At 39.6% G+C, this 23,702-nt stretch overlaps 1 protein-coding gene across 1 annotated transcript in view; it reads right to left on the bottom strand.

Annotated features, from left to right (window-relative positions):
- Nucleotides 1–1,579: 1,579 nt before the first annotated feature.
- The window catches only part of SLC13A1 (solute carrier family 13 member 1), a 56,484-nt gene continuing 34,361 nt past the window's right edge, over nucleotides 1,580–23,702 (bottom strand). The window contains exons 8-14 of the mRNA XM_070755432.1: nucleotides 22,939–23,037; nucleotides 22,189–22,290; nucleotides 14,370–14,473; nucleotides 11,929–12,038; nucleotides 8,569–8,730; nucleotides 7,032–7,169; nucleotides 1,580–3,489 (exon numbers count right to left, since the gene is read on the bottom strand). Of these exons, the coding sequence (XP_070611533.1) occupies nucleotides 3,346–3,489; nucleotides 7,032–7,169; nucleotides 8,569–8,730; nucleotides 11,929–12,038; nucleotides 14,370–14,473; nucleotides 22,189–22,290; nucleotides 22,939–23,037 (859 nt within the window). The 3' untranslated portion in view covers nucleotides 1,580–3,345. The remainder of the gene's footprint in view (nucleotides 3,490–7,031; nucleotides 7,170–8,568; nucleotides 8,731–11,928; nucleotides 12,039–14,369; nucleotides 14,474–22,188; nucleotides 22,291–22,938; nucleotides 23,038–23,702) is intronic.

The raw sequence follows: 23,702 nt of genomic DNA, 5'->3' as shown, positions 1-23,702 counted from the left end.
GTGTAATGATAAATAATAAAAATCACCAAAGAAAGCTTGGTCAAAAGTATCTTCCAGCCTTTGCGCCTTTTATTAAAGAATGTATGTGTATTAACTCCTTTGGCATGTCACATTGTTTTTGAATTATGTATAAAAAGTGAAATATAGTTGGCTAATTAATGAATGTGGATTATGCAATAACAGAACAGAATAATAGAGGGTTATTCTGCAAGGGATCTTGGATCTTGGAGGTCTTCTATTCCAACACCCTACTTGGGAAGGAAACCCTATTTCAGACAAATCTATTTTTTTCTTTAAAACTTCCAGTGTTGGAGCACTCACAACTTCTAGAAGCAAGTTTTTCCACTGATTAATTCATCTGCCAGGAAATTTCCCCTTAGATCTAGGTTGCTTCACTCCTTGATTAGTTTCTATCCATTGATTCTTGTCCTCCCTTCAAGTGCACTGGAGATTAGCTTGATTCTGTCTTCTTTGTGGCAACCTCTGAGATATCGAAACACTGCTATCATGTCACCCCGGTCCTTCTTTTCATTAAACTAGAGATACCCAATTCCAGTAACTGTTCTTTATATTTGTTTTATCTCCAGTCCCTTAAACACCTTTGTTGCTCTTCTCTGCACTCTTTCTAGAGTCTCAACATCTCTTTTGCTTCATGGCAACCAAAACTGGATTCAGTATTCCAAGCGTGGCCTTATCAAGGCATTATAAAGTGGCATTAACACTTCACATTAATTTGATTCTATCCCTTTGTTAATGAAGCATAGGATTGCGTTGGCTTTTTTGGCAGCTGCAGCACATTGATGGCTCACATTTAAGTGATTGTCCACTAGGATTCCAAAATCTCTCTCCCACTTACTATATTGAGCTAGGTACTACCTATACTATACCTATGCATTTTGTTTTTCTTGCCTAAAGGTAGAACCTTACTTTTTTTCACCATTGAATTTCATTTTGTTAGATAGTCTGATAAAAGTTGAAGTTATGGCTGGGCTACACGGGAGGGGTATTTAGTTGAACAGGGAAAACAGACAATGAGAAAAACATGCACACAATAGCAGGGCATTTTCTCATACACTGAAGGAATTTCCTGAAGTAAACTGGTGAACGCATGAGTTGGTCCAGCCACCTTAATCCTAAACTGGTCAATCTGCAAATAATTTCAGGCTAGAGCATTTCAACTTTGAAACCTTTGCATATTCTTAAACATGTTTCCTTTTGGTAACGAGTGGTGACAAGCTGCCACGGCTGAGAACTGCTGTTCTACACAAATAGGTTCATATTTTAAAAGTAGTTACATTATTTATGTTTGTAACACAAACAAATTTGTATTTTATGGTGCTCTTGTGAAGTAATTGCACAGAATATTTTATTTACAGCATTTAACATTGGTAATACATTAATATTCAACAACACATTTAATTTAAAAGAAATATATATTTTAGTACAAAAGTGCAAAATAAATATATTAAAAAATATTGTTCTATCTTCTTTTAAAGGAATATTTAGCATGCACTAAGAAATGGATGAATGCAATTATAATTTTCTTTAACAGTTATAAAGATACTATTTGACATTAACATGTTTCTATAAAGTTAAAAAGACTGCCATGAATTTTGGTCTCAGTCATACATAAATAGATTTTTAACCAAAATTACAATCAGTGGTCAATAAATTATTATAATTCTTTCAAGATTATTTGTTTTCAGTAAAATGGACCTACACAGTACAACTGGAATATAAGGCAATAAGAATGATTGTGATTGGCTAGTAATTGGTGGAAAATTCACCAGAGACCCCACAGCTCTAGGCTGGCCCAAAAAAACCCCACACAATCCCAAAACCCACATTTCTGGAAGAAACAATTATAATGGCAAATACTTTTTGTGCTATTGCCAACACAACTGCAGGGATATGTCCATATAGTCATGAGAAATCACGACTGACTGATGATGAGTTTTATTGATGAAAAAAGTCCTTACATTTTTATTCCAAAAAATAAAGCACTAAGAATTGGCTGAGATGCATTTTTCAAAAGCAATTGGTTATAGCACTTCCATATGATTTAGTAAACTTTTCCAATCTTAATTGAAGTATTGAGTTTCATCCTCAGAATAAAGGTTTTTTTTGGTATGTCAAATAATGAACACGATGTGGAATAATATGAATCTCTCAATATAAATGATGCTATATCTGTTATATTACATCCATAACAGAGTAAGTTGAATTTCTAAAGCTTTCATTACTTGTTGGGAATTTTTTTCCTTTAGCTAATAAATAACATCACTGGGGAGGAAAGCTTACGGGATAGTATGAAATGTATCACATGAATACATAAATGGTCAGCATCTTGGGAGGAGATGGGACTAGGAGACGAATAAATTAAAACATTGGGTTCCTAGTATCTAAAGTCTCTGTTTCTCTTGCATTAATCTGTCTATCTGTCCATGTGTAGTTCTTCTATCATTATTCTAACAATAGAAACATAGAAACATAGAAGTCTGACGGCAGAAAAAGACCTCCTGGTCCATCTAGTCTGCCCTTATACTATTTTCTGTATTTTATCTTAGGATGGATATATGTTTATCCCAGGCATGTTTAAATTCAGTTACTGTGGATTTATCTACCACGTCTGCTGGAAGTTTGTTCCAAGGATCTACTACTCTTTCAGTAAAATAATATTTTCTCATGTTGCTTTTGATCTTTCCCCCAACTAACTTCAGATTGTGTCCCCTTGTTCTTGTGTTCACTTTCCTTTTAAAAACACTTCCCTCCTGGACCTTATTTAACCCTTTAATATATTTAAATGTTTCGATCATGTCCCCCCTTTTCCTTCTGTCCTCCAGACTATACAGATTGAGTTCATTAAGTCTTTCCTGATACGTTTTATGCTTAAGACCTTCCACCATTCTTGTAGCCCGTCTTTGGACCCGTTCAATTTTGTCAATATCTTTTTGTAGGTGAGGTCTCCAGAACTGAACACAGTATTCCAAATGTGGTCTCACCAGCATTCTATATAGCGGGATCATACTGTTTTATTTTGTGACCCAAAACAGGTACAAATTGTCATTCATAATGAATGCATATAATATACAAATGCCATTTTCTAGCTCTGGCGAATACAGTCTTAACAGGAAGAATTGATTGATCATTTGTAGAACAGACTTGCTTTCTGTTGCATTATTCAGGTTGTAACATTTTGTTTGGTGGATTTCCAGCCAGCTGTCCAAGTACTTAGGACAAGTATGAAGCCAACTTATCCTAGATCATAGCTGTACTGTGCCATACAGATCTACCAACTAGCACCATCATAGGGAGGAAGAAAGAAAGCAACTTGGTCTTCTTCCTTTAATGTACACTGGTATTAGAAGTAGAAGGAAAGGGTGCCCAAGATGGATATGTTTGGAGATTGAACAACGGCTGTGCCCATGTCATAATGGCGAGCATCACAACAGCAACTCCAATGATGTTTATACCCAGTCCAGCTTTTACCTAAAGAAGGAATATATGTATATTAATCACATGGAAAGTTAACAGAAAGACCAACGTTTGTAGAACAAACTTGCAAAAATTAAGAGACATGATATAATAATGATTAAAAACTATTATGTATGCATGTTTAGCATTATATTTTGAATCAGAATAGTCAATTGAACACTGCTCCTTATTTCCTCAGTCTAATTTCTAAATACTTGTTTTCCCATTTTTAGATTTCATTGCTGGAAGGTATGATGTGGATCACCAGATGAAAACTGATATTTTAATACTAGATAGGCTCTTCTGCCCAGGGAAATTTCTTGTTGGTACCTTGATAATACTGCATTTCAGACCTCTGAATGAGTGCCACTGGGCTTCCTGTAGAAGCAGGATATGGGGAGAAAGAATGGAGCACTATGGATTTCGCAATGTATACTGTGTGTTGTGGTTAGCTCTGGCGCAGCTCCTGCCCCAAGGACTGTGGATGTGGGGGAGACATCCACATCCTGCAGGCCTGTTTTGCCCCCCGGTGGAATCTGCTGATGAAGGCTCCTCTGACCAAGAAGTCATGAGTGACATGGAGGAGGAGAGTGTGGCAGACAGCTCAGAAGGAGATCAATTATCTAGCTCCTCCTTGGATTCAGAACAAGAGTTAATGATATAGCCACACATGCGGAGAGCGATGCATAGGCAACAACAACTGAGAGATTATTATCAAAGAAAATGAGGCCACCTGTGGTTGGGTGGGGCTGTGGTAATTAGTGAGGCTGCTATAAATAGCAGCCTGTGGGTTTGGCCACTGTGGAGGATTATCTGATCGTTGTGTTTCGTGACTGCTTTACTGACTTTGACTTTTTGTGTGTGCTGATTTTTCCCCGCTTTGAAACTAAACCAGAGCAAAGTGTGTTTCACTTTGTGAAAGAAGGACTGTCAATTGCCTCACAGCTGCAAGCTAAGTATCACAGAACTGATCAGAGACTTGTATAAATTACCAGTTTGTTTGGAGACGAGTGCTCTTTGCTATACCAAAAGAGGGCTTAGTTTAAGTGAATTTTCATTATAAAGAACATTGCTTTGAATTTTCAAACGTGTGTGTGTCTGAAATTTGTACCTGTGAATTTTTGGGAGGATTCTACCAGAGAGCCCAACAGAACACTATGATAGCATAGAAATAAAATTATTGTAACTGTCACAAGGTTCCAAACCACTGAACATCTCCAGAAAAAAAATCCCTTGCTTTGTCTTTTCAAATATTGTTGAAAAACTCCTTTTAATCCACAGAGTCTGATTGAAAGTATCGGTCTAAACAACCAAAATTATTTCAGTTTTTTCTCTAAACCACACTAAATAGTTCTAGAAGATTAGATTTTCCCCAAATAACATCTATAGATGGTTGTCTGTCTTAAGAAAGAAATATTTCCAATTGGGTAGAAATTATCTCAAAACTCAGGCTCCAGGGAGAGTTTTTGCAAGAAAAGTCACAACACAATCTCTTTCAAAGCTGTTTCTAATATCAGACATGAAGAGTTATTAACTCATTCATGTAAGTTCCACCTGGAAGATACAGCTTACCAGACATCATGTATAACGGTTTAGAGAAAAGTTAGTTACTTGACTCCTGTAAATGCTTTGTCTACTTCTTCAGATGTCCAAAACTAAATCACAGACTATGACAAGTTCTACACAACCTATGGTATATACTTTAGAGCAGACAGAAAGAACTTCAAATTCAAACTTTGTTATAAACTGTTATAATGTGCTACTAAAGAGAAGTGTGTTCCCTGAACTTAGGTTAAGCAACCTTCTTGTTATTATAAAAGTTCTGTTAGGTGCTTCATGGCACCTATCACCATCTAAGGATGGTAATAATGATTATTTGTTGCACTCCCCAAAACTGGGCAGATTGCAACATCAAATATAAAATTTAAAACAATTAAAAACATACCACACAGCATAACAGCCGGGGGGGAAAAAGAACCACACCAATAAACACATCTGATGGTGTCTCCACTAGCATATTATGCTCGGGTCTAAGGCCAAAGCCAGGTCTAAAGAGCCCTTGGACCCCCAAGACAATAGATGCCATATATAAGATATTCATTTTCCAGAAGATAGTGGCAGCAAAACAGAAAGCACAGTTCTTTAGTTCACAGGTCGCCAACCTTGGCAACTTTAAGACTTGTAGACTTCAACTTTCAGAATTCCTCAGCCAGCTTTGCTGACTCAGGAATTCTGGGAGTTGAAGTCCACAAGTCTTACAGTTGCCAGGGTTGGAGATCCCTGCTTTAGTTTCTTAAGATGACAGCATTTAATTGAGGGGACCTGGAGCACACAGCCACTCTTGCCTGAATGTGCTGGGCAGGCAGAAATGATCAGAGCAGGTGGTCCCACAGATAATATATGAAGGACTTTCTAGGTGACAACTTGTATTGCAGCTGGAAGCCAACTGATAGCTAGTTATGTTAACTTACTAGTGATATCACATGGGAATAATAAGTATTGATTGATTGGATTTATATGCCACCCCTCTATGAGGACTCTGAGTATATATTATGACACAGACAACTTCATTTTGGGCCAGCTATAGTTTCTGGATGATCTCCAAGGGCAGCTCACCTAGAGGTACATTGCAGTAATTCACCACAGTCAACTGCATCAAAAGCTGCTAATAGATGAAATAGTACAAGGATGATGAACCATACATCCAATTTCTGTCAAATCATCGATAAATGAAAATTTGGCTGAAACTGTCCAAATAATCTATTGGTTTTGGCCTGATGCAGTTAGCAGCGATAGGGAAAGAGGAGGTGTGTATGTGAGAGAGAGATTGATACCACCACACATTCCTGCAATGGTGGGTGTAGGGATGTGAAATGAACCTTAACTGGATGGGAACTGAAAGGAAATTCAGTGTTGGAATGATTCAGCCACGAATCCAAAATGGCTTTGCTAATAAATCGAACCTTGTGTGAGAGCACAGGAGTGGAATGTGATTTATTTCTGAGATGCTATTTGGTTCGCTGACAACAAATTCCAACACTGAATTTCCCTTCAATTCCCATCCAGGTTAAGGTTCATTTCACACCCCCACACCCACAAGTGCAATCATGTGGAGCAATCCGGTGCTTCTTCATTAGTTCAGTTGACCTTGGACTCTGCATAAAGGAATGTGTCGTGGTATCAATCTCTCTCTCTCTCACCCCTCCTCCTTACCTATCGCTGCTAACTGTATCAGGCCAAAACTTCTAACTTCACATAATGACTTTGGGCCTGACACTATGTCTTCCAAGATCTTCTGTAGCTGCCATCTAATCACCTTTTCCACAACCTTCGCAAAAATATTGGAATATTAGCAACTGAATGATAATTGTGAAGAATGGGTTGGTGGGTGGGACAGTGTTGGCTTCTTGAGAATTAAAGCTTCTTTGATGCCACCACCATCAACACATATAATAGATGTAATTATACTGGTACTTTCTCATGTATTCTCAATATTGTTAACAACAATAACATTTGAAAAAAGTTGGCAAATTATTCTTTTCTTACTATTAACTTACCATATCAATAACTTTCAGGTGACCATAAGAAAATACAATGGCATTGGGTGGGTTTGCTACTGGTAGCAAAAATGCAAATGAAGTACAGAGGGTTGATGGTATTAAGATATAAAGCGGGTTAACATTGATGGCTTCAGCCTATTGTACAAAAGAAATACAGGATTATTAGTTAATATTTGCTCACTTGAAGGACAAATTTGATCTGAAATTAAAATCTCCTAACTATATTGAACTATAATTACTATCATCTCTAAAATCAGCCTGCTAACAATGGAAACTATAATCAAGTATATCTGGGAAGCACAAATTTGGATGAAGCTTCAATAAAGATTAAAATCCAAGGAATAATATTACTACTGATACTGTAATTGTTAAATGAAAATTTAAATGGTACATACCACTTAATAGAGTAGAACATTTACCAAATCTTTATAATCATTATTGGTTATATTGTTCATATTAATCTTCCATATAGGGGATTGAGGCTTGGAATGTAAAATCTATAAATGACCTCATAACTCCTTACTTTTTTCTGTACTTTTTATAATATTGCTCAACCTAAAAGGGAATCTTATGTGTTTCTAGTTATGAAGATCAGCAGTGGGTTGCTACCAGTTCACCCCACTTTGGGTGAACTGGTAGTGGCAGTGGCGGCAGATTGCCCACCCTCCCAGACATCATCATGAATGATCTGCACATGTGCAGAAGCATCGCACACGCATTCTGAACTGAACTGAAGCCCACTGCTGATGAATATTGGTAATTCTCTTCTGATCCATCTGAAGACTCCTTAATCAAAACATCCATGATAGGCCTATAGTTTTGTGATATCTGTTAGCTATTTGCATAATATAGAATGTTTCCTTATTCTTATATAAGTTCATTCTTTATTACAAATGTGAAGTAATTTAATCATAACTATAAAGAGAATGCATTTACAGTAAACTCTGGTTGATCTTAGTTGGCCTGAAAAGCTAAGCACAGTCAGATAATAATGCTTAATAATTGGATGGATAACAACCTGAAAATCTTAAGGCTATTGACTGCCACAGGAATTAGAGAACTTTATATATTATGACAAAACTAGATAAAGATACTAAGGACAGAAGTATCTCTATATGTAGAATATGGTACAGCACCCAGACTAACTGTGAGGGAGTTGAGCAGACATATACATATATAAATAAAATGAATAATGCAAAAGCTCTTTTAAAATGTGATTTTATTGCATCTCAGTAAACACCATAAAAGCAAAAACCCCAAGCTTCAATTATGCCTTTGCTGAAGAGTTAAATAAACATTGATTACTTTTTCTTTTCTAACTTGCTATGGCTCACAAAACTAACAAAGAAAAATCCTATTATGAATTATTCACAACACTTTACTCGTGTAATCTTGAATTAAGTAATCTTATACAATTAACCATTCTTTGCCATTAATTCATGTTGCAAAACTCCTTTTTAAATCCAACCTTTGAATGAGCTTTAACTGCTATGAGGGTAGATCAGCTGTTTCAAACCTAAATCAGATTACTTACCAAAGGGGCTAAGATAGGCAAAAATATAGTGATTGTAGCAGGATTGCTGGCTACTTCAGTTATTGTGGTAACAATCAAAGATGAAATGAGAATTATTAGCCATATGGGTAGTGATCCTAATGGGGTTAATTTGCTTCCAACCCAGGCCGAGAGTTTTGACTCCTGGGAAAAAACAATAATTGCTTAGTTATCCATTAGTTTAATTAAACAATTTGTGTAACTGTAGTAGTAACCAATTGGCTTCTTAATCCAAATGATCAATATGGAAATGGAAAGAGACAAGAGACCATCCCTAAAATATGATTTACTTTTGCAGGAGAGATGGAGTAAAGACACGGACACAAGAGCTGGATTTAAAACTGGGTCATTTTTATTAAAATAAATTTGCATAATTTATTTAAATAAATTAGCATAATTAACATAATTAACATATGACCCTAACAAGGACCCGCAGGGTCAAACAATTGCTTCCGGGGCGGAAAATGACGTAGAATAAACTTCCGGGGCAACTTATGGGTGTAGCTCCATGCTAATCCAGGTGAGGGACCACTCCCTCACCTGAGACCTTGCCATGCACTTGCATGTGGGAGGTCCCGCCGGCTAACCCCTACAAGGGTAATTACATGGGCGGGACCCAAAGACAGGTTCCCCCCAACTGCTCAGGTCGCCAAAACCACAAGCCTTTGGAGAGAACCTGTCAATCATCCCCAAAGATGCCCAACGGAGAACACGCAGTTGCTAAACCACCACCCAGTTTTCTGCCCCTAACCTGCCTACCCAAATGACCAAAGGTAAGCCAATTAACCTAAAACAGGTGCAAGCACCCCCTAACCGCTTATCCGTCTCCACAGTGTGGAATAGGTGAAAAAACGGTCCCGGCTAAACGCCAGGACCGGCAAAAATTCCTATTCGGCCCCATAGGGTGACCCCAAGTGGCACACTGCAAGATAGGGAGGGTGGGCGGGTGTCTGCTGAGATGATGTCCAGGCGAAAAGGCCGATTCCGAGCCTGCCAGCCTTTTTATAGGGCTGGCAGGCTCCGCCCGGACACGTCATCGATCAGACCACTCTGGTCTGATCTTCGGCCGAGATCTCGCGAAGCCTCGCGAGATCTCGGCCGAAACCAAGATGGCGACTTTGCCATGTCTCCGTGCCTCCCAGGCCTCCAGCAAAAGGCGCCGGGGGATGAAGACCACCGGCGCTGTTCTTTCAAACAAAATATATTCCTAGCACATAGAATGCTCAGTCTGAGTGAGTGGATGTATTTTAGCCACATAGGTAGTATATAACATTTTATATAAATAACCACAGCTGCTTAGATGCCAGATCTGATAAATTGCATCCATATCTGCTTTCTTTCAGAGATTCTTGATATGTATGCAATGCATGAATCTTAAATATATTGAATGTGAATCTGCTAAGTGAATATTTGCTTGAGTCCCCTTTTATAAATAGTAAAATAATAATTGGAGGATTATAGAATAATCCTAATAGTATCCTTGTATCAATGGGAAAATGTTCAAGATAAATATGTTTTGGATCATCTCCTAGATTCAAGCAGCATTGGTTTAAGTCCTCTATTTTTTAACCTCAGTCATGTATAGTGCATAAAAAATAATGAGTCTACATGAAGAATAAAATTATCTGCATGTTCCAGCATTAATACATACTTAGAATAGATCTAGTTAAATAGTTCTCCAACAATTGCACATAAGTTACACTTCTATCTAAATGTTAAAGCATTTCTTTTCTGTTGTGGTAGTGTGAAACAACATTCTCCCTTGAGATTTGAATGGGCCCTATTTTGATTTTTAAATAAAGAAATAATTAAAACATAATCAGGACATTGTATTGACAAGGAATAATTTTAATTTATCAATAGTATCAGAACTTGTTTATCACTGGATTTGGATATAGTCCCAACACAGCTGCTGAGAACACGGTCTTGGTGTATCAGTATACAGTATACAGCTGTATATAATATACCGTATATATTAGCAAGGGTGGGCAGCAGTCAGGATGGGGTGGAATCCAGTTCCACTGGCGGAAATGAAGATGTGTGCACAGCTCCAGCTGATTGGCAGCTGTCACTTCCTGGATACTGGTCTCAGCTCAGCTCTCCTTTTTCCCCCTGCTGCTGCTGCTGTGTCTGCGCTCCTTGCTTTTTCCCTCTTTCCTCCTTCCTGGCCTTGGACGAGCTTCCCTCTCTCCTGCCCGGCTCCGCTCTAGCCTCACACGGCCACCTCCCACCTGAGCAAGCAGAAGGCATTGGTGGAAGCGGTGCTGGCAGTGTTTATGGTTCTGGCAGCACCCGTTTGCCTCGCTACCCAGCCTAAGGCATGAGGGTAGGGAGGCAGGAAGGAGAGCGCGGGAAACATGAAGCAAATTGTCACCCCAGTAAGTGACACTAGTAAGGTTGTAAGTCAAGGACTTAACAGTTCACTTGAATGATGATGATCATTCATAATCAAACCACTCCTACCCAGTCATATGACCATTAAGTCACACCCACAAAATAAGTCACACCCACAGTGTGGCAGTAAAAAATTTGGCTGCCCATTACTGTATATTAGTCACTGTCTGATTTAGTGGCCATTTGTAGTTATGATGGTGATGAAAGTGTACATTTGTGACCACTCCTTACAATTACAACCTTTGCATGAGTGCAGAACAAAATAAAATTGAAGTAAGATTGTAAGTACAGTTATAGTTTTATCTAGCAACCACTTTGCTTAATGATCAAGTTGCCTATCCCAGTTGTAGTCAATAAATGAAATCTAGCTTTTTTATAAGGAAAATTATGCTCATTTGAGGAACCTTACCTACATTGATTGCAAAAACACATCCAGCAACCGAATAAATTTTAGCATTGTATTTTATGAAACTGTGACAGCACAACAAATCCAGACTTTTAATGACTGGAATTGGAAAATTCTGCAATATTTTGCCCATACGATATTCTTATGGGAAACTGGAAGTCAAACACAGGCCACAAGATATATATATCTGTATGTTCCAGCATTAATACATACTTAGAATAGATCTAGTTAAAAAAAATAGCTTACACTTCTATCTAAATGTTAAAGCATTTCTTTTCTGTTGTGGTAGTGTGAAACAACATTCACAAGGAACAGATAGTCTTTTGGAGGAAACAGCTTGTGCATATTTTACTGTAGACAACAGGGGCTTCTTGCTGATTTCAATAAATTTGGTGTGCCTAAATGCAAATGATTTGCCATTAGATAAGTGACACCAATAAGCAAAATCACTGAAAGGTTGAAAGATCACTGCCATTCTTTGGACTTCTCTTGTAACTACCTTATACCATATAAACTAATGAAATGGTAAGAACCTGCATTACCTCACAACCATCAGCCAGCGCAAACCCACCGCCAACAAGGATGGCAAATTCCCAGGGCATGCATTCTTGAAACTCCTTCCAAGATATCAGTGGGCTGTAGTCAAAAACAACTGAAAAGACAGAAAGGTATTTTTTTTAAATATTAGTAACTATTTTAAAAAAAACCCTCACTGCAGGCATCCTTTTATTACTCTTCCATGTGATTTTAAACATATTTTCACCCAGATACATCTTGGAGGGATTTATTTATTTATTTATTTATTAGATTTGTATGCCTCCCCTCTCCGTAGACTCGGGGCGGCTCACAGCAACAACAAAACAATGTACAACAAATCTAATAATTTAAAAAACACTAAAAAACCCATTATTAAAAGCAAACATACACACAACCATACCATACATAAACTGTATAGGCCCAGGGGAGATGTCTCAATTCCCCCATGCCTGATGGCAGAGATGGGTTTTAACGAGTTTGCGAAAGGCAAGGAGGGTGGGGACAGTTCTAATCTCCGGGCGGGAGCTGGTTCCAGAGGGTTGGGGCCCCCACAGAGAAGGCTCTTCCCCTGGGTCCCACCAAACGACATTGTTTAGTTGACGGGACCCGGAGAAGGCCAACTCTGTGGGACCTAACCAGTCGCTGGGATTCATGCGGCAGAAGGCGGTCCCGGAGATAGGATTGATAGGAAAGTGATTTAAAAAAAAAAAAAAAAAGTCAAGCCAATGGCTCCATTGGAGAATTTTCAACCACCATTTTGTTTTATTTTTTTAACATACCCCCATGTCCTTCTCTTTCCCTGTCAGAGATTATAACAACATATCATGTTCATATCATGATTATATTGCCCATGTCAAATATCTACAATCTACATTTCCACTCAGGCTTTTGGCTAAGTTAGAAGAAGAAAATCTGTTGAATAAACTTCAAATCCAGGATTTTTAACACAAAATGATATATAATTGTCTACAAAGCCCAGTGAGTAGGTGCAAACATTTTACTAAGTATAAATTTAAAAAATCACTTTAGGGCACAGTTTAATATATAAATGGCACACCAGGATCCTATAATAGATAGGTGATTTATGTCATGGAAATTTGCGTAGTATGTTTCTTTATTTTAGAGATGTGTTTTTCTTCTGATCTTCTGAATTTTCACTCTCTTGGAGTTAGAAATAAATCCCACAATTGATTTACAGTATGCCTATTCCAACAGCTGTATATAAATATTGTAGGACAGATTAAATTCAGAAGAATCCAATGTGTATGTATGAATGCATACATACATACATACATACATACATACATACATACATACATACATACTGTTCTGTCTGGGTCCCCCCAGACGCCAACACCAACTAAAAAGAGTATCCAGACACACTGGTAAAAAGCAAAGGCAGTTTATATATTTGAAAGCAAACACAGGTAACAAAAACTATTCTTACAGACGGGAATGTTATGAAGCTTCACAGAGGTTTCACGACGGCCAGGCAATAAAACAGGATTTTTGCTGGCAAAAACAACACTGGAGGTAATAAAACCCACGCCTCCCCCAAGTCTTCAGCCTTCGAAGCCACAAGCCAGGATCAGAGATGCCAAGAATCGAAGCAAGGTCACAGGACTCCCAATTGATAACTCTCCACAATACAGTAAGGGCGGGCCTGCCTTTTAAACCCAGCTGTTACCAATTCAGGGATGGAAATACCTTGCTAATTGACCCCTTCTTTGGGCTGCCCGTCTCTGCCTCATATCTATGATAGCCTGGGCGTCTTCATCTAATGAATCCAGGCTACTCGCTGGGGAGAGCCCCCCCCCACCGGGGGTCTCAGGCTGCTCTCCCTCCTCCTCTTCCTCTTCTGCCTGGTCCTCCCCCTCCTCTTCATCGTCCTCCCCCTCTGAGCATGGATCCGGCAGAGTTCCAGCCGTTCCCCGAGGAGCCTCAGGCTGAATCACAACACATACATACATACATACATACATACATACATATACATATACATACATACAGTAGTGGGCTGCTCCATGGACAGACTGGTGCGCAGTCCCAGTTGAAAAAATCAGATTGCACACAGTTGCGCTTCCCCATGCGAGATTCAACTTCTGTGCATGCACTACAAGCAACATCTTGTGTAAGGATGCTTGTGAGTGTGAGATTTCAGCAATTTTTGCCGCAGGCATGGAAACAAAAATATCAGCGAAAATTGCCAAAATCTCATTCTCATGCATGTCTTCACGTGAGATTTCACCTCCACCATATGCGTAGAAATAGAATCTCGCTCTGACGCGCACGCACACCCACCAACCCTGTGCGTACTCGCACTGGCCTCCGGGAATGCACCAGTAGTGTCAGCAACAGGCAGCCCTTCACTGAATATATACATGGAGTTGCATAGTTTTCTAAATTAAGCAATTGCAGCAAAAATAGGCAAGGAGATATACTCAACTATTTTCTCCATTTGAGGTTCTAGACAATCGTTTTGCAGGAATAATGAAGAAGAGGAGCCCAATTAATAAAGCCACTGTTGAATCTGTAGCAAAGCTTGGATATCTAAGGAAAGAGATATTTACTTAGAAAATAAATATTACAAATCTAAGAAAAGAATTTGGTGAAAATATTTCCTGATATTGCAATAAACCTGGATATGTTAACAATATCTAAATCTCCCGTGTTATTGCTATATTCTATAGATAATTTAGATTTTATTTTTTTTAATTTTTTAAATTGGATTTGTATGCCACCCCTCTCTGCAGACTCGGGGCGGCTAACAACAATTGAAGTAGACCCAGAGGCAGGGTTCAAGCAATCGGTACTTTTATTCAGCTCAGAGAACAAGTGACAGCTCAGCAAGGTAAAGTGACAATTCAGCGAGTACCGACTGACTCTGCCTGGAGAAACCGCTTCTTTTATACTTTTGCGGTTCCCGCCAAAGCTAGAGCCGGCCGCGTCTGAGCCAATCAGGAGCGACTTCCTGCTTCGGCTCAGACAGCGCTAGAAAGAGGAACAAACTATTTACAGAGTTACAAGGTAGCCATTCCAGGATACAACACCCCTCCCCTCATAGTTGGACACATCCATCATGAAAGCCATGTGACAAAGTCGTCCAATCGGTGGGGCCTCCGAGGAGCTCGCGCTGACCTGCGCAGTTCAATTTCTCCTTCGCCACTGACTGTGGAGGATGGCTCGCCGCTGTTCTCCCGGCGCGGCGGACTTGGCCTGGCGGGCCCAACGAAGGCTTCGGAGGACGAGGATGGCTCGGCGTCGCTGGATGGTTCCCCCTGGCCCGATAAGTCTCTTTGCGTGTTTCTTAACTCGGGCAATGTACTAAAGTCTGTTGAAGGGGGAGAGTCCATGTCAGTGGTTTGTGGCAATTGATTTTCTGTTCGCTTCCGAATGTGGTCTATGTGTCGTTTCCACAAACGACCATCCTCTAGTTTTACAATATAAGTCTTTGGTGCATTTTGTTTAACAACAATTCCTTTCATCCAGTTTACATTTCCATCAAAACTTTTTACATATACATTTTGTCCCAAATACATTTCTCTTTCAGGTTTTACACACATTTGGTTATTATTAACACAGAACCTTGGGTTTAACCTGTCTAGTGGTGACCTCAACTTTCTTCCCATCAATAACTCTGCAGGGCTTACATGTGTGTGTGAGTTAGGGGTAATGTGCTGGGTTAGTAAGAATTGGTCCAGGTTTTGTTGCACATCCCCAGGGCCTGACCTGCGCAATGCCTCCTTTGCCACCCGAACGTAACGTTCTGCCAATCCGTTAGCCCAGGGCGAATAAGGCGAGATGAGGGCATGCCTGACCCCTAGGCCATCTAAGAACAATTCGAATTGCCTGGCTGTTAGCTGTGGCCCATTGTCAGACACTAAGATATCTGGGCAACCATGGGATGCAAACAGTCTACTCAATACCTTGATGGTGGCACTTGTGGTTATGTTGTTCATTGCTATTATTTCCACCCATTTGGAGAAGGCATCAACCACTATTAAAAAATACTGGGAACCCACTGGGCCAGCAAAATCAATGTGGATTCTAGACCAAGGGCCAGCAGGCTGTTCCCACTCAGCCGGAGTTGTTTTGGGGGGACTAGGCCTTGACTCTTGGCACGGGTCACACTTTGAAACCCAATTTTCAATATCAACATCCAGCCCTGGCCACCATAGATGCCCCCTTGCCAGGCTCTTCATCCTGACAATCCCAGGATGACCCACATGTAACATTTTGAGTACCTTTTCCCTTAGGCTTTTAGGGATGATCACTCTATCTCCCCACAACAGGCAACCCTTAACATACGATAACTCAAGCCTTTTGTTTTTAAAATCACACAATTCAGGTTTCACAACATCATTTTGCCATCCCTTTAGAACACAGTTCACCACTTGTTTAAGGATTTGATCTTGCTGCGTGTGTGCAGCTACCTCTTTGGCCGTGGTTAGTGGGTTATCCTCGAGTTCTATCATTAACACATCTGTGGAAGGAACAGGGTCTTCCACTAAATCTGCTATGGGGCACCTGCTGAGGCCGTCTGCGTGATTGATTTCCTTTCCCCCCTTGTGGGTGAGCTCATACTGGTACCCTGAGAGGAAAAGAGCCCATCTGATTAGTCTTGGAGACATAAAAGGTGGAGTGGGCTTGTTGGGGGCTAGCAGACCTAGTAGGGGCTTGTGGTCAGTGACTAGTTCAAAACTTCTTCCAAAAATATAGTTGTGGAACTTCTTTACCCCTGCCACTAATGCTAGGGCCTCCTTGTCTAACTGGCTATAATTCCTCTCTGTGCTGGTCATGGTTCTCGAGAAAAATGCTATTGGGGCCTCTGTCTTATTAGGTAGAACGTGAGCTAGGACTCCTCCTATGCCGTACGGCGAAGCATCGCACGTGAGCCTAATGGGTAGTGAAGCACTATATTGGACTACTACACTTTTAGAAGTTAATAAATCCTTTATTTGAGAGAAAGCTTCACGTTCAGTTTTCCCCCATGTCCAGCGGGCTTCCTTCTGGAGTAAACGATGGAGAGGCTCTGCTACTGTTGCCTTCTGCTTTAAGAAAACGGAATAAAAATTAAGGAGGCCCAAAAATGCCTGTAGCTCATTCTTATCTCGTGGTTCTGGGGCTTCTCTAATTGCTTTCAGCTTTTCTGTTGTGGGGTGGATGCCTTCTTTATCTATTTTATAACCAAGGAATTCTATACTGTTGGTTCCCCAGACACATTTATCAGGCTTGATTCTTAACCCTTTGTCCTGTAACCTCTTAAGTACTTCCCTTATTCTTTTGTTTACTTGTTCCTGGTTTTCCCCTGCAATTAAGATGTCATCAAAGTATGGAATGGCCCCATTTACCCCTGACAATAGGCGTTCCATAATGCTCTGGAATATTCCTGGGGCTATGCTTACCCCAAACTGTAACCTCGTGCATTTGAAAGCCCCCCTGTGCGTTACAATTGTTTGAGCGTTTGCTGTTTGTTCATCGACCGGAAGTTGCTGGTAAGCTTGCGCCAGGTCGATCTTTGCGAACCTTTTCCCCTCCCCCAGGGAGTGTAGAAGTTGTTGCACAACCGGGATGGGGTAGGGGTGGTGTTGGAGTGCCTTATTCAGGGTCGATTTGTAATCAGCGCAAACTCTTAAAGAACCATCTGGCTTCAGAGGTGTAACTATGGGAGTTTCCCATGGCCCCTGTTCCACAGGGACCAAAATACCTTGGCTAATGAGTTTATCCAACTGTATGTCTAGTTTGGGGAGAAGCGGAAGGGGGACCCTGCGAGGTTTTAGTCTGATCGGTGGGACCTTGGGGTCAATAGAGAATGATATAGGGGGCCCCTTATACAATCCCAAGGTGGGGCTGAACACTTCAGGGAACTCTTTCACAAAGTTAGGCATATTATCACAGTTTACATTATACACACCCGAAATCTCGATCCCCAACGGTTCCATCCACGCTAACCCCAGAAGAGAGTGCTTGGCCCCCGTTACAATAAGCATGGGAAGGGTACATTTAACATTTTTGAATGCAATAGGTACATTTGCTGTTCCCAGGACCGAGATTACCCCCCCTTGGAAGTCTCTGATCACCAAAGAGGTTTGATTTAGGTCAGCCTTAGACACATTAGGCATATACAGTTTAAATTTTTCCCAGGGCATGATGGTATATCTAGAGCCCGTATCCAGCTCCATTGAGCAAGGCTGGTTATTTAGTAACAATGAGATAACAATTTTAGCCCCCTTTTTGGTTGCCGTGTTATTCACGGAAAATTGAGAGTTACCTCTATAGTAGTCGCGGTTAGCGGTTGAGTAGTTCCTTTGACCCGAGTTGCGGAACGGTCTCCTTTCTCGCGATTGGGGGGTCTGGTTTTGTGGTCGCTGGTATTGCGGCGTGGCGAAAGTTTCTTCCGGTGCTGTTGCTCTGCAAGCGATGGCGATGTGGCCTCTACGGTTGCAGCAGCGGCATGTAGCGTCTCGGAAAGGGCATCGATGGCGCTGGTGATTTCCCCGGCAGCCCGCGCAGGGGGCTGGGTGAGTAGCTCTAAGGTGTCTCGGCTGGTCTTGCACCAGGAGGCAGTTGTCCCCGCTGTGAGTTGGTTGGGTGAGGTCGTCTGATTCCACGGCGCTGGAAGACGCGGAGTCAATTTTGGCAATGAGTTCTCGCCTTCCGTGCTCTTTCAATTCCCTAGCCGCTGCGTCGGCTGCTTCAGCGGTTTGTGCTAGTTTAATCACGGTTTGTAGAGTCGGCTCTTCTTCGGTGAGGAGTTTATTTCTCACTGTGCTGCTTTTCATGCCGAAAACCAAGGCGTCGGTGAGGCGAGCTTCCGGGTCTTTAAACTTGCATTGAGCAAGTACCGTTCGAAGCCGCGTTGTAAACTGGTTGATCGACTCGGTTTCCTTCTGAGCCATCATGGAAAATTGATGCCGAAAAACCATGGCCGGTTTGGTCGGTTTGAAATGGCTCGCTAGCTTTTCCTGTAGGACGTCCCACGCTACGGTTCTTGCTTGCTGCGGTTCGGTGAGAGTTTGGGCCAGTCCACGGATTTCTGGGCCGCAGTAATTAAGGAAAATAGCCCGTCTTCGATCGGCTTCGGCGTCCTGTATTCCCGCCGCCTCGAGGAAGATCTCGAAGGTGGCCATGTATTCGTCCCAGGTCGTTTTCTCGGGATCGAAGAGTTCCGGAGCCTGGCCGATCTGGACTTTGTTCATGTTGCACGCGATGTTTCTTCCGTCCGTTCGTCGCCAGTGAAGTAGACCCAGAGGCAGGGTTCAAGCAATCGGTACTTTTATTCAGCTCAGAGAACAAGTGACAGCTCAGCAAGGTAAAGTGACAATTCAGCGAGTACCGACTGACTCTGCCTGGAGAAACCGCTTCTTTTATACTTTTGCGGTTCCCGCCAAAGCTAGAGCCGGCCGCGTCTGAGCCAATCAGGAGCGACTTCCTGCTTCGGCTCAGACAGCGCTAGAAAGAGGAACAAACTATTTACAGAGTTACAAGGTAGCCATTCCAGGATACAACAACAATGATAAAAAACAACATGTAACAATCCAATTTAATAAAACAACTAAAAACCCTTATTATAAAAATAATAGATTGTTCAGAACTCATCACATTAAAAAAATATATTAATTTCTGCAAATAATTACTTTGTATGGAGAGTTGATGAATCAATGACAAAGGAACTTTAAATTGTAAGCATATTTCCTATGATCTTAAAATAAGATTAATTCAAAAAATCATCTTGTTCTTGGTTACTGGACTCCCCTGATACCACTTTAAAAAGTCTAGACTTATTTCATTAATTTAGAAGTACAAGGATGCACTCAAATGATATGTTTTAATTGAAGCTCTGTTTAGGGTTGTAATCCATATGATTGTTAATATGGGGAAACCAGAGAATTTTGAGGAAGTGAATTCATTCTTTAATTATAAATAAAAAATATAGATCTATCAGTATATCAACTATAGATTTCTTAAGCTTAGGGGGGAGTGAAGAATCTTTCTGCTAGCAAGATTAGATAAATAGATAAAGATAAAGCTAGGAAAATTGTATAATTTCTTTTCTTTAAGTGGGTGTTTTTCATAATAAAAATATGGAGAAATATTTCATGTGATTTGTTTACAAAATTATTTGAATATTATGTAATAGATTATAATTTGCTTTATTCCTTCTTTCTATATTTGTCCCCGCCCCCCAATTATCTTTCTGTCATATTAATTAGAAAAGCAGTGTTTTTAAAAAAAAACAAAAACTTTCAGGCTTATATCTTCATTTGTCATAATCTGTTAAAATTCATGTAAAAGAAGCATTGTTATTTAATAAAACTTTTAAAAAAGGTATTCTAAAAAAAGTGTCAGTAACTATAAAAAAGCTTGATAGCTTCTGGAAAACATCCCAGAAAAATCATCTCGGATTATGACTCCGAGTGCATTTGCTGGATTGAAAAACTCCATTTTTTTCTTTTTTGTTTTGCCAAGATCTAGCTACAAAGGGATTTTTCCTAACTAACTAATCAGAGGCAAAAAAAAAGTGAATTCTTCTTTTCAGCAATAAACAAAGTGCCCAAATTCACAGCTAGCACTGAAGATTAAGAAAGCAACTAAACATTTCAAGATGTAGCAGCAACAAGATGCTTCTACTTTATTGAATTCTTTTGAATTCTCTGTCATACCTGACAGAGATTTTTTTTAAATCTCAAGGAACATGTAGAAGCTTTTAAAATGATGGCTGTAACATTCTCAAGTCCTTGACAACTCTCTCAGCCCTATTTTAGCATCACCAGAGCTCTTTAGGACTAAAAGCTGCTCATTCTTCCTTTAGGTATTGTGGTATAAAATAAAATATAAAATATATAAAATATGTAAACATATTAATAGATAATGAGTTACTCTGCAATGTCTATAAAGAAAAACTAATGGTAAACTTCATATGAACTATTCTGTATGGCCGTTCTTATAATCGTAGATGTTGCCATGGAAATTTCCTGGAACTAAATGTAAATAATGTTTGAAAATATAATCTGCAAAAAGATTTTAGATATATATACACACACATACAAAACTCCATATTTAGTAGCATATATACATCAGTCAAAGACCTGAATGGATTCTGAGTATTCACATGGAATTTCATTCATATGGAATTCTATGCCAGAACCAGAATATAATGGATATTCAAATTAATTTAAACTATCATGATTGTGGTGAAAATCTAACAGAGAAAATAAAACCGTAAGAAGATACGAATTATATTCCAGGTAAAGAAATGACTCTTACAAATCAAAATATAGTGATTCTTCAAGTTGATCTAAGCAAACTGAATATCCTACTTTAGATGCAAGATTAAATGGATGAAATAGAGTACTAAATAGAGAGAGACTCCTAAAGTGTCAGTTATCCAGATACCTACAATATTTATTTATTTACTTACTTACTTACTTACTTACTTACTTACTTACTTACTTACTTACTTACTTACTTACTTATTTAATTACTTACTTATTTATTGGATTTGTATGCCGCCCCTCTCCAAGGACTCAGGGCAGCATACAAATCCAATATTTATATATTTATAATTATATATATTTAGCATATTTAGTTGCAAAAAGGAAGCTGTATGCTACTTCCATATACCAGCCTAATAAAGATCAATTTCAGGTTTATTTGCTTTCATCGGGTAGCCCTCTAGGCTACAGGCTTGCCTCCTGTATCATCGAAAAAAAATCACACATAATTGATGCAAGCTGATACAGGAGGCAAGCCTGTAGCCTAGAGGACTACCTGATGAAAGCAAATAAACCTGAAATAGATCTATATTAGGCTCCCTCCCTTTTCATTATCAGCAAAAATATTTTACATATTTATATCTATATCTATATATCTATATATCATCTATATATCATCTATATATCTGTATATCTGTATATATCTATATATATCTATATTTATATCTATATATCTATATTTATATTCATTCAATCATTTTTTGTAGTGGAATAAAAAGTTAGATTTTCTCTCCCCCTGGTTCTAGTCTAACACACAACCACCACATCTCACTTGCTCTCATCTTTGCATATTTTTAGAAAAGTTGATAACAATTTCTATGATGCTGATGGCATTCTGAATGCCAGGGAGAATTGTATTTTTTTAAGGAAAAGGCATTGACTCTTCCTTTACACATTCTAATAGATGTTTAAAGAAATATTTGGTACTATCCGGATTTATCCATCTATAAAAATATAGAACCCGCTAAAAATTATGCAGGATTGACTTACTTTGGAAATAAAGAAGACCAGCCAGGAATGAATCCAGGATCTCTAGTAAACCATAACAGGGCCATCAGAATGAACAGGACAAGGGTGACAATTTCAGGATAGCTGCAACAAAGACACCATGTATTGACTATCACTCTTTGAACTGATTTGCCTTAATAGTATTGGATTCAGCAAGTTCTGAGCAGTTCTGGAAAAGCGGTAGCAGAAATTTTGAGTAGTTCAGAGAGCTGTTAAATACCACCTCTGATTGGCCCCTCCATTCTCTGCCTCCCAAGTCCAAGATGATTAGGAGGAAATGGGGATTTTGCAGTATCCTTCTCCTGGAGTGGGGAGGGAATGGAGATTTTACAGTATCCTTCCCCTGCCATGCCCACCAAGCCATGCCCACAGAACTGATAGTAAAAAATAATTGAATCCCACCACTGATTGTAATATTTATTTGATAGTATTTATAATACAGTGGTACCTCGACATACGAGTTTAATTCGTGCCAGAGCTGACCTCGTATGTCGATCAATTCGTATCTCGAACCAATGCATTTAGATTTGGCTTTTCGCCCAGAGATAACTGGAAAAAATGGAATTCTTGCACCACCTAGTGGACGCTCTGCTCGTATCCCGAATTTAAGCTCGTATGTAGAACAGAAATTTTGCTTGCCTCTCTGCTCGTAACTTGGAATACTCGCATGTGGAGCAGCTCGTATCTAGAGGTACTACTGTATATCTTCTGTAGATTAGCCAAATGCATTACCTTATTGGTCCAAGTTTCTTGTATTCGTCTTTGATTACTTGTGCTGATGATTGTTCTCTAGATGTCTTTGGCTTGCCACACTGGAACATTTCTTTCAAGCTGAAATGAAAAGTGAACTGATATAACTTGTTATAATACCTGTAGATCAGAAGATAGGTTCCACTTCTGATGACTGAACTAAAGAACTTCTCAAGGACTGGGTTGGCTTTCTTCCTTTGAAAGATCTCATGGGCATATTGCAAAAAAAATGCCACAATTTCATGTACAAAAACTGATCTGCCTGGGAGAACAATCTTACCTCAACGTGAATAATGGACTAATGCTCCACGTTATGTCCCAAAGAACTGGGAAGTTTTCACTCCAGTCTAACAGGGAAGTGGAAAATTCTGATTGGTTCCTTGCCTGAATGGCTCTCTATTTAAACACCTGTCACTTTTATGCTTTTGCTGAAGTTTGCTCACTGTAACCAAATAAAGAGCTGAAGTCACTCCATCAACCTCCTGTCTCTCAGTATCATAACTCAACACCTTCGATCTTAGCTAAGCAGCAAGGCAGGTATTAGATCACTGGGCAGGATAGTTTCCATTTATGAAATTTAGTTCTAATAACTTACTTCAGAGAGGGGCGGCATACAAATCTAATAAACTATAATAAACTATAACTATAATAACTACTATTCCTTGTTTGGTATAGCATACTGCCTGAATCAGCTGTCACATTCATCCTAATGGTAAGGGTAGTGCTGACTTCTCCACTCTGCTTTG

The sequence above is a fragment of the Erythrolamprus reginae genome, chromosome 6 (assembly GCF_031021105.1).
Source record: "Erythrolamprus reginae isolate rEryReg1 chromosome 6, rEryReg1.hap1, whole genome shotgun sequence".
In the NCBI taxonomy this organism is placed as follows: domain Eukaryota; kingdom Metazoa; phylum Chordata; class Lepidosauria; order Squamata; family Dipsadidae; genus Erythrolamprus; species Erythrolamprus reginae.
Note: the sequence above shows the minus strand (reverse complement) of the source record. Positions and strands in the feature narration are given on the sequence as shown.